Consider the following 12,201-nt stretch of genomic DNA (forward strand, 5'->3'; position numbering starts at 1 on the left):
ACCCAATTGTTACCCATATCTCCCTTATTAAGGCCTGTTTCCTACTGTTGTTCTCTTTCAGGTTCTTTCTTTTCCTTTGCCTCCCTGTTTCCTTTCCGTTATCCTGGTTCCTGTAATTATGTCTGGTTGCATACTTATTTATCAGGGTTTGGTTCTAGGATCCACATATGGGGGAGAACATATGTCGATTTTTTTTTCTGAGTCTGTGTTACTTCACTTAGTATAACAGTTTCTAGTTCCATCCATTTACCTGCAAATTTTACTTCATTCCTCCTGTCATTTATTCTCTTCTAACTAGTCTTGAACTAATTCTACAAATTTCTTATCTTTTGTCTGTCTTATTTTCTATTACATGTCTGTTTATTTTACTTTCAAAGGGATTACTTAACATTAACTTACATATCAGATGTAAAAAATATCGTGAGAAAAAGAAAACAAGAAAGGCATCGAAGGATATGCACATTTTCGTCTTTAAAAAAAATTTGGGACTTGGAGAGAAGGCTCAATGATTAAATGCACTGGCTGCTTCTTGCAGAAGATCTGGGTTCAAATTCCAGAACCCACAAGGCAGCTAAGAACCATTCATAACTCCAGTTCCAGGGGATCTGATGCCCTCTTCTGGCCTCCTTGGGCACTGCATGACATAGATACAATTACATACATGCATGAATAACACTCATACACATAAAATATCCAGCCACTCTTCCCAGCCAATTGTATGTAATTTGGCCCTAATCACACATGGTCTCCTGGATTTGGGGAGGCCTAAAGTATACGATCTGGGGAAGGCTAGAAAGGGAAGGCATGACTCATGCTGGGTAAAGGCTTTCAAGTGTGTATACCCTCAACAACCCCTCAGTTATCTTGGTAAGTAAGCTCAGTAAATTCATTGGTTCCCCAGCAAAACTTTAATTAAACATTGGTTTGACACTAGAACCTTAAAGAAAAAAAAGAAAATGAGAATGTAAAAGATGACAAAAGGATATGGGAATGGAGATATTTTCCAAAATAGACAGAAAACATGAGGAAGCCTAAGCAAGTGATGAAGGTCTGTGTAGGTTTGTTATGATATATAAAGGATGAGACAAAGAAATATACACATAATCTTAAAATTTCTAAGGTCTTAGTTTAGTCAACTAGTTTAAGGAACAAAATATGTTTCTAGTCAGGGTTTATGTGAGACTATTTGTTTTTTTACACAAGCTTTATCTACACAGTACATGGTAATTAAAAGTACCAGACTGATGGAACTAACCTTATTGGATATTTAACAGCCATACTTTAAGGTCTATACTAATCTGGTCAGAGGGACTTAAAGGACAGTTTTTGCCCCCTGCCCTTCAAGGTCTACTAAGTTCCAGGGGACTATGGAACATCTCTCAAAATATCCTGTAACTGTGGTGAGTCACCTGTCCTCTTCTTCAGGGAGGCCATGGAGACCCCATGAGATAGACTTGAACCAGTGTCTGGTCTACAAAGAGGAGGGTCAACTCAGAGGAAATATCTCATGCATGCTTCCAAGAGAAGCCAGACATGACCAAGCAGGACCTTAGACTTATCTTCACATAGATGGAACTGGTAAAAGAAAGGAGCCAGGGGCTTGCCCCAAGCCCATGTATCCCTTGAGGAGCAGATCCTCAAACGAACTTAAGTGTAAAAATAAATTGATTTATTTGGGCCAACTGTATGGTCTTAAACTAAAAGGAAAGTATAACCAAAGATTAAAGTCTTCAGTATATTTCTTTAAGAGTTCAAGGGATTACACTTCCCAGACATTAAGATTAAGTCCATATAAAAAGTTATTTAGACAATTATTTCTCATTGATGATTTTGTTCCTAATCAGAAATTGCAGCTCAGATGCAAGACTTCAAATTTTGATACTGTAGCACCCACCTGTAGCTAAGGGAGACAACCTGTTATTGTTCTAAACTGATGGATAGGGGATGGAGAGATGGCTCAGCGGTTAAGAACAGTGACTGTTCTTGCAGAAGACCCAGGTTTGAAACCCAGCACCCACATGGCAGCTAACAATTTCCTTAACTTCAGTTTCAGGGGATCCAACAGCCTCTTCTGTCCTCTGTGGGCTTTGCATGACATGGGTACACTTCCCTACATGCAGGCATAACACTCATACACATAAAATAAAAATAATAAATAAAAAATATATAAAAATAAAACAGTGGATAAATTTGTTTTCTCCCCCTATCTAGAAGCATTTGAGAGGGAACTGACACTGATTCCAAGCACTTTAACAGCTATCAAAATACCTGAAAGCAAATCCTGAATCCATCACTCTACAGTCCAGCCTTGGAAGACAAAAGAAAAAGGAGGAACTCAATAGCAGGATGCTTTTGGAAGCCCTTGTCAAGAAATTCCAATGGACTCTCATATGAACATTTGAAAATTGCCCTATTCTGACTTTTTTCACGTTCCTCTTCTAGAACTTGTAATGCTAATTACTCTTGCCTTTCCTTCTTCACATCTCCTAGTCACCAGTCAAGGACTTTCTTTCCCCCTACAGTTACGAGTTATGCAATTTGGGAGTCTTTTAGATAGACCCACTGAAGGGGTACCCCAATTACTTCATCCTGCGTCCCTGTTCAGCATGGAAGAAGCCAGAGCGGTCTGTGTCCCGATTTCCCATCTGCAAACTGGGTAACCTCTTCAGAGGATGGTGTGATAAGAACAGGAGGTAGGAATTGGCTAGGCAGTTAGGGTAAAAAGACCCCAAAGAAATGTAGCCAGTTTCTTGGCTAAAACTCACAATGTTCTTGGGCCTCTTAGCGACATACTCTGTTCCAAAGGCCAAAAATGTCCAAAGTATTTGGGAGCTTTTATCTAATCTTTAAAAGATTTTAGGGTTATCTCTTCAGAGGGGCGGGGGATGTTAGAGTAGCCAAAAGCCCCATAAAAAAATAACAAAAGGGGACTGGAGAATGACTCAGCGGTTAAGAACAGTGGCTGTTTTTGCAGAAGACCCAGGTTCAAATCCCAGCACCCACATGGCAGCTAACAACTGTCCGTAACTCCAGTTCCAGGGGATCTGACAGCCTCTTCAGTAATCTGTGGGCATTGCACGACAGGGGTCCACTTACCTACATGCAGGCAATGCGCTCATACACATAAAAATAATAAATAAAATGTTTAAAAATAATACTAATAAAAGAAGAAAGAGTACATGAAAAAAAAAACAGAGGATCTTATCAGAAAAGTAATATTCTCAAGATAAGTGAACCAATATTTTAGGACCAACTTCTCCTTTCCAACATAATCTTTAGAGAATTATACATAAGACTACAAGTCCTAGATCTAGCTTGCTTTTATCTTTCAGAGTGATTGTATAATGAATCAACACATATAACTAATTCAGTGTAGAGCTTGTTCCATACGTTAAAATATTTGCTTTTACTAAGAAAAAAAATAAAAACAAATAAAAATATAGAGTAGTTAAGGACCAATTCCACTGAGAAGACATTTGAACAAAAACATTTGAGCCCAGACAGTAGGTATCTGGGAAAAAGCATGTCTGATGGAGGGAACAGTGAATGCAAACACCTGGCACAGTTTACCCAGAATGGTTGGAGCTTGCAGCACAAAGAGGAAAGAGAAGAAACACAATAAAGTGGTAAAATGACTGTTTTAACTTTCGAAAGTTACTGGTTTTCATGGGTGCAGTATCTTCTCTATGCTTCTGAGTGACTGATCATTTTAGGTTTCTCCCAATTCTTGCATTATCTCTGCTTCCTCTGAGTTTCTCTTTTGTTTTTAATTTTTTTAAATTGCGGGCTTTCCTAAAATGCCTGGGGTTTCTGTTCATGTAGAGGCACTAAAATGCCACCTGGCAACCATTGAGAGGAGGTGGAGCATGGTGAGGAGCTAAGCTTTCCACATAAGATGATCCCCAAATGTCTAGTCCATGGACTGCTCAGTTTTCTCAGAGGAATTGTACCATCTCTGGCTTAGGGTACCAAGAGCGAGGCTGTTGTATTTGGAGGCTTCTAGTACAGTTTATCCTTTTCCCTAAATCAGTTGTCCCTAGAATGCTTTCTAGCTTCTAAAAGCTTTAAATAACACAACTTTAATAAATTTAATTTATATTTGTCTATAGTCTTTTCATCCTGAGACTATTAATCTGGAGGTTTAGGGGGCCTCTTCCTCCTGTTTGTCACTTTGCTTCTTCCTACTTCCCATAGATTATTTCTTCATACATTATATAGTATACTCACCTACAGATTCTATAGCACTTCACGAGCCAGGCTGTAGAACTGTTCCCTCAAAGTGCTCTGCCTTTGTTTCTGGCAGGCAACCTGCAGGGTTCCCAGTAAGTATGGGTGTTATAAATAGTAATCTCAAAAATAAAATAGGATTTTTTTTTTTTAGAGTACTATTTCCCCCATTGAGAACTCAGGTAGAGGCAAGCTTCTTGAGGCAGGCAAGAGGGATTTTCATCCAAGGGCTTATGTTACTTCAGTTCTATGCCGGGGCCTAAGGTCTTACCCTACAGCTTATGTCTCCTGCTTCAAAGCCCTATGACACTGGGTTTCAAAATCTTCCTGAGCTGTTTCACTAGTTTCAAGTTAATGTAGTAAGCCACTTTGTTATATCAAGAATTGTTCTTTCACTCAATAAAGTAAATACCATCTAAACAAAAACATGCCTTTAAAAAAATTATGAACCAATACAGGTTACTAACAATGGAAGAGAGGAAGGATAATCATAAAGTAGTAACAGCGAGAACATGGTCATCTTTTACCTTGTTCCATTCTCTTCATTAGCTGTATCTGATCGACTGTTTTCTTCAAAATCTTGCATTTATCTGGTTTTACACTCAAGCTGTCAATGTCACTGATGTTGGCTGACAGTAATTCGGCTAGTTCTTCTAAATATTTATTTTCTTGCTCCCTGCGTCTCTTTTCAGTGCTGTTACACAAAGAAAACCAGTGAGCATGCATTTATATCGTGTTATTTCCTTCTCTGATCAAGTGTATTAATGTTTACACATTTAGAGGAATTATTTTTATTTAAAATATAAAACCAGGTTCAAAAATTAATTTAAATTCACATCTAAAAATCAGATGCTACAAAATATCAAAGCACAGAAAATTCTGGCTAAAATAAAGTCAATGACTGCTGTAACAGATGGGTTTCGCTAATGATGTATATACTTTGAATATTTTCAAATAATAAATGGCTACCAAATATTAAAAGAAGTCAAACAGCAAATCTATGACTTAACATTTGAGCTATTGTTCATTCAAAATAGCTCAATGAAACAAAATCTGAATTTCCAAATAGTTTTGTTATAAATTAAACAGGGAAGATTACTGTAGTTTACATGAATTATGAGAAATTCAATAAACTCAGTTCTAATTCTGATTAGACCATTAGTTATTTCTCATCAAAAAGAAACTGCTCTTAAGTAAAAATCTAAAAAATAAGTTAATGATATATAGCTTTGTCCTAAACATAATAGGAAATAAAATTTATGTTGATGCTTCTGTAAACATTAAAACAAAATCAAGTATCTTAAAGCACAATAAAAAGAACAAAGGGTAATATTTCATACAGACAGAACTCTTTAAAAAATATCTACTGGGGCTGGAGAGATGGCTCCATGGTCAAGAGCCTGTATTGTTCTTCCAGAGGACCTAAGTTCAATTCCCAGCACCCACGTCAAGCAGCTCACAGCAGCCTGTAACTCCAGCACTGTACTCACATACACATATATAAATAATTAAATAAAAATAAAATAAAATATATTCTAAAAGTCTACTGAAAATATTAAGTAGCTATTGTTCATTGTTGCTTTTCAATCTTATGCCTGGTTTATTTTGCCAACTCACCAGCAATTTGTCTTATGTAATACATTCAAAGATAGTAAAATATTACTCTGAAATTTTCCATTGTCAAAATAACATAGAAAAGACTTGTCACAATAAGATCTGTGTTTTATAAACAGCAAGTAAAATCATTTGACTGCACATAAAAGTGGTAGAATGGGCTGGGCCTGGTGGCGTGTGCCTTTAATCCCAGCACTTGGGAGGCAGGTGCAGGCAGGTCTCTGTGAGTTCTACATAGTGAGTTCCAGGCCAGCTGGGACTACAAGGAAAAGACCCCCCCTCCCAAAAAGGGGAGGGATGCGACGAGAAAAAGATCAATTGCTAAAAAGCTACAAAAAAAACAACAAAAAATTATCCTTTCTTAGTCATTTTAAAGACTGTAAAAGCAGTAGCACTTACACAAAACAGTGAGCTGAAAGAACCAAGGCAGCTAATTTACTGCATTTACTACATAAAACAAAATACTACAAAATGGTGTGCACCCCCCATAAGAATTTAAACTATATCAATCATACATTGTCTTTATCTGTTAAATCTTTCATTACTGAGGAATTTCTTAATTTTACTTAATAAAATTCTATCTTAATAACTTACAAAGAACACATAGAAAGCTGTCTTGACAAATATACTGAGACACTGAAGGCAACGCATGAATAAAATGAGGAACATAACTTTCATATGAGGATTTCATGAGGATTTAGCTCTGTAATCTGATAGTGTTTTGAGGACATTCTATTCTACCTTAGAGAACCCAATAATAGACTTAGTAGATTCAGTACAGAGTAGCATCTGTTTAAATCTTTAGTTCTAAATGTCAACAGAAGCAATTAATTTAGATTTACTTGTTGGGGATCCCAGGTATTTTTTGTTTTCGGAAAAGGTCTCACATAGTCCAAGTTACTCTTGGGCTGGCCATCAACCTGCATCCACCTCCATTGCTGGGATTATAGGTATATACTTCCATACTCAGCCCCTCAAAAGGTTTTGCCATGAAACTCTGAGTAATACTGAAATCCTTGAAACCATTATGGAGTAAAAGAAGAAGAAAAGTGTTTCACTACTGAGAGAAGATGGAAAAAGAAGCTACGCATAATGAGAAATGGTGAAGTGCCCATAAAATGTCTAGCATTTCAAAGTAGGGAAATAAAAATCACCTTGAAATGAAGCAGCCAATAACAGGTAGAGAAAAGGACAACAGACATGCTCAAAGTCAAAACTGAAGGAGCGGAGCCGAGAAAAAATTCTACCTCAGTGGAAAAGAAGGCTTCCTTTACTAATCTGGACTAATTGTACCTCTTCATTTACTATACCCCTTTACTACCATTTATGTGTCAGACACGCTAGTTAATGCATCCTGAGCTATATTCTTGTGTGAGTACAGTTAGCTTCATAATCTATAGGGTACAAGTTCTAAGACCCCTGTGGACACCAAAATCTGAGCACCTGAAGCCTTTTATATAAAATGACACTAGCTGGGGCTGGAAAGATGGCTCATCACTTAAGAGCACTGGCTGCTCTTGCACAGGTAAGAGGTATGGGTTCCAATACCCATATGGCAGATAACAACCATCCATAACTCCAGTTCCAGGGGATCCGACACCCTCTTCTGACCTCCGTAGGTACTGTCAAAGCCATTTTAAAATGGTAATATTTGTGTAACATATGAAATTCTTCCAAATACTTAAAGTCATTTCTATATTACAGTATCTAATACAGTGTAAGTACTACATAGCTGTTATGCTGTACTTAGAGAATAACATCATGAAGAAGAGTCAACATATGTTTGGTACAGATGCAGTTTTTTCCTGGATAGTTTTCTCCAAAGTTGGTTAAATGTAGAACCCACCAATATGGACAGATTGTTGTATCTTTTCTCCACTAATATAGTAGCAAACTCAAAAAATAAACATTCCTAAATTTATCATATGACAGATAACTATGCTCTATTTCCCAAGCACCCTGGAATAAATGAGATATAGCACCCACTTAAAAGGAAAACAAAGAAAAGGAAACAGGCCATAGTAACACTCTATGACAAAATACAGTACTATAGAAACACAAAGAAATGGTACTTTGACTAAGAGAAAGAGGCACAGAGTTAGAGGGAGGGAGATATTTTCTTAAAAGAAAAAAAAGCTTCATCAAATGGATAAAGTGAGACTAAAAATATGACATTAAAGAAGCTATACACAGTAGGCTAGTATGGATGAACTACAGAAGAAGCATAAGGGAAGTGTGGGATGGATTGTAAGACATCTTAAAAGTGAGGATGCAGTATGGGACACTGCCCAGAAGCACAGGCTTTTTGTCAATGACTAGCCATCCAACCTAGACAAGTTAACAGCAATTAAACCTCTCTATGCTTCATATCTTTATCTATAACACTGGGATAATGACATTAACTACCTCCTAAGGTTGGTGAGGACTAAAAAAAAACTACATGTAAAATGCTTTGCTAAATTCTTGGCATGTCTGTCATATTAACTCATTAAATGCCACCTAGTAAGTCTTTATTTTTTAATTATTTAATAACCGCATGATTAGAAGAAGCATTTCATTATAGCATTAACATATTCACTAACAATTTCCAGAGCAAAGATGCATCTCTTTCAATATTGGTTGTAAATTTTTAGGTTCACAGTTAAATTAATAGTTATACAATATTGAACTCAGTATAAACCCTATAAAAGATAAAACTGAATGAGGTTTTAACCTTTAAAAAGATCTCCATTTCATTTTAAAATATACTGTTTCATAGAGAAAAACTCATTTTTAATGCTACTAACACTTAGATGTTTGCATATGTGTCTCTAATCTCTATGTATCTGATTATTACTAGTCATAGTTGGTTACTTTCTGAGATCCACCTAAGCATGGATTATAAAATGATCAGGTAGATTTCTATGCTAATGTGTTTCACCTCTACTAATCAACATGGAACAAATTTTTATGCTTCTTCCTCAAATATAACTTTTATTTGATTTTTTTGTGTGTATTTCATACAGAACATCCCAAACAATCTTATTCATCTATATATTCACATCCCAAATGGAACCCTACCATAGTCCCCCCCACCCCTGACTGGAGCTCATATACTCTTTGTAATCCCTGTTACTGTCCACTGTGTTGTCAGCGCCCCTAACCGTTCTCCAGTGCTTGTCCATCTGCTGAATCTAGTCAGCCTATCTAGAGTTCCTTGTTTTAGGAAGATCAGCTCTTCCTCATCTAGCAGCAATCAGTTCCCAATATTCCTTTACATAAGATTGGGCTCTGCTGTTCATTTTCCCAGTTCTATGCTGGGTTACTGTCTGGGAGTCTCTTGGGCCACCCTGGCCAACAACTCAAAGAAAGGTTTCTCCTGTCTGGCATTGTTTCTTGTTATGTACAGACTCTTAAAGAATTATAATGATACCTTTAGTCCTTGGTTATATTTTCCATTTGGGTGTTTTAAGGCCATACAGTTGGCCCAGATAAACCAATTTATTTTTACTCTTAAGGCCCTTTGAGGATCTGTTCCTCAGGGGTCACATGGGCCTGGGAGGAGCCCCTGGCTCCTTTCTTTTACCAGTTCCATCTATGTGAAGAAAAGTCAAAGGTCCTGCTCCACCGTGGCTGGCTTCACTTGGCAGCATGGAGGAAATGTTTTATCTGTGTTGACCCTCCTCTTTGTAGACTGGACACTGGTTCAAGTCCATTTGGTGGGGTCTCCATGGCCTCCTTGATCAAGAGGACAGATGACGCACCACAGTTACAGGACACTGAGAGCTGCTCATAGTCCTCTGGAGCTTAGTCGACCTAGGAGGTATAGGCCTCAAAGTATAGCTGTTAGACATCCAAGAAGGTTAGTTCCACCAGTCTGATACTTTTTTTTTTTTGGTGGCTAGAAATTTATTTTGCTTTTCTTAAGCCATATGTTCAAATCATGTGAATTTACTGTGTGTATGCTATTCAATAATTTTTTTTAGAAGAAGCACTTCGTTACAGCTTTAACATACTCAATAACAATTTCCAGAGCAAAGATACATTTCTTTCAAAAGTGGCTATAAAATTTTTAAGTTCACAGGTGAATACATACAGTTATACAATACTGAACTCACTATAAACCCTATAAGACATAAAATTGAATGAATTTTTAATCTTTAAAAAAGATTTCCAATTCATTTTAAAATATACAGTTTCTTACAGAAAGACTCATTGTTTTTGCTAATAACACCTAGGTACATGCATCTCTAATCTGTATGTATCTGGTTATTATTAGTCATAGTCAGTTGCACTCAGATCCTTGGCACCTATGTATGGATATAAAGTCATCAGGTAGATTTCAATGGTAATATTTATTACCTCTACTAATTAACATTAAGTAAACTTTTATGCTTCCTCCTCAAATGTAACTCATTTTTTAAATTTGATTTTTTTTGTGTATATCACACAGAACATCCCAAAACATCTTATTTATCTATACACCCACTTTTCAGATGGCACCCTCCCATAGCCCCTCCCCCTGCCCAGAGCCCTTATACTGTCATCCCTGCTACTGTCCGCTGTGTTGTCAGCACCTCCCACCTTTCCCCAGTACTTGTCCATCCAGTGAATCTAGTCAGCCTATCTAGAGGGCTTTGTTTTAGGAAGGTCAGCTGTTCCTCATTTGGCAGCAATCAGTTGTCAATATTCCTTTAGATAAGATTGGGGTCTGCTTTTCATTTTCCAAGTTTTATTCTACGTTACTATCTGGGAGTCTCTTGGGGAACTCTGGCCAACAACTCGAAAGAAGTTGTCTCCTATCTGGCATTGTTGCTTGTTATGTAGCCTTTAGCTATACATATGGACTCTTAAAAAATTATATTGGCCCCTTTAATTTTTGGTTATACTTTACTTTTGGGTGTTTAAGGCCATACAGTTGGCTCAGATAAACCAATTTATTTTTACTCTTAAGGTTGTTTGAGGATCTGTACCTCAGGGGTCACATGGGCTTGGGAGGAGCCCCTGGCTCCTTTCTTTTACCAGTTCCGACTAAGTGAAGATAAGTCAAAGGTCCTGCTCAACCATGGCTGGCTTCACTTGGAAGCACAGAGGACATGTTTCCTTTGTGTTGACCCTCTTCTTTGTAGACTAGACACTGGTTCAAGTCCATCTGGTGGTATCTCCACAGCCTCCTTGATCAAGAGGACAGGTGACTCACCACAGTTACAGGACATTTTTAGAGATGCTCATAGTCCCCTGGTACTTAGTGGACCCAGGAGGGAAAGGAGCAAAAACTGTCCTTTATATCCTTCTGTCCAAATTAGTATAGGCCTCATAGTATGGCTGTTAAACATCCAAGGTTAGTTCCACCACTCTGGTACTTTTAATTACCATGTGCCATGTAGACAAAGCTTGGGCAAAGACCAATTGTTCTCATATAAACATTGCCTAGACATGTATTATATTCCTTGAGCTAGTTGTATGTATGTAGTCATGTGTACGCAGTTGTATGTCAGTAGGTTGTCCATTAATATGGTTCCCTCTGGGTTTTTTAAACTAGCTAGGCATTATTTATCTCTCGCATTGTCTAACCCTCCCACCATGTTTTCCCCATTTAAAGTGCCCCCATTTTACCCATTTCTCTCTTAATAATATCATTCTCCTATGGTCCCACCTTTCTTGAGCGCCTTCTTTCCCTTCATCCCCACGGTTCCTTGTATAACCCTCCCTCCACCCTCCCCTTAATATAACGCCATTTTTATCCACAGCTCCCTTATTAAGGCCTGTTTCCTACTGTTCTTCTCTTTCAGATTCTTTCTTTTCCTTTACCTCCCTAGTTCCTTTTCATTATCCTGGTTCCTGTACTTATGTTTGGATACACACTCACTTTAAAGATTTGGTGCTAGGATCCACGTATAAAGGAGAACATACTTTTTTTCCCCTGAGTCTGTGTTACTTCACTTAGTATAAGTTTCTACTTCCATCCATTTACCTGCAAATTTCATTTCATCTTTCTTTACTGCTGAGTAAAACTCCATCGTATAAATGAACCACATTTCCATTATCCACTCGTCAATTGAGGGGCACTTAGGTTGCTTCCATCTCTCAGCTATTGTGAAAAGAGCAGCAACAAACATGGATGTACAAGGGTCTCTGTAATAAGATGAGTTCTTTGGGTATATGCCAAGGAGTGGTATAACTGGGTCAAATGGTAGGTTCATTTGTAGTTTAAGCATTCTCCACACTGCTTTCCATAGGGGTTAAACAATTTTGCAATCCCACCAGCAGTGGATGAGCGCTCCCCTTTCCCCGCATCCTCTCCAACATTTGGTATCGTTTGTTCTCTTGATGTTAGCCAGTCTGAATGGGGTAAGATGAAATCTTAAAGTGGTTTTAATT

General features: G+C 37.7%; 1 protein-coding gene across 7 annotated transcripts in view; it reads right to left on the bottom strand.

Annotated features, from left to right (window-relative positions):
* Positions 1-12,201, bottom strand: part of Ncoa1 (nuclear receptor coactivator 1) — a 306,946-nt gene that overhangs the window by 104,461 nt on the left and 190,284 nt on the right. For all 7 annotated transcript variants that reach the window (XM_029553833.1, XM_029553836.1, XM_029553826.1 and 4 more), the window contains one exon: positions 4,755-4,921. In XM_029553833.1, the coding sequence (XP_029409693.1) occupies positions 4,755-4,921 (167 nt within the window). The remainder of the gene's footprint in view (positions 1-4,754; positions 4,922-12,201) is intronic.

Source organism: Nannospalax galili, unplaced genomic scaffold (assembly GCF_000622305.1).
Source record: "Nannospalax galili isolate Female #2095 unplaced genomic scaffold, S.galili_v1.0 scaffold1191, whole genome shotgun sequence".
Lineage (NCBI taxonomy): Eukaryota > Metazoa > Chordata > Mammalia > Rodentia > Spalacidae > Nannospalax > Nannospalax galili.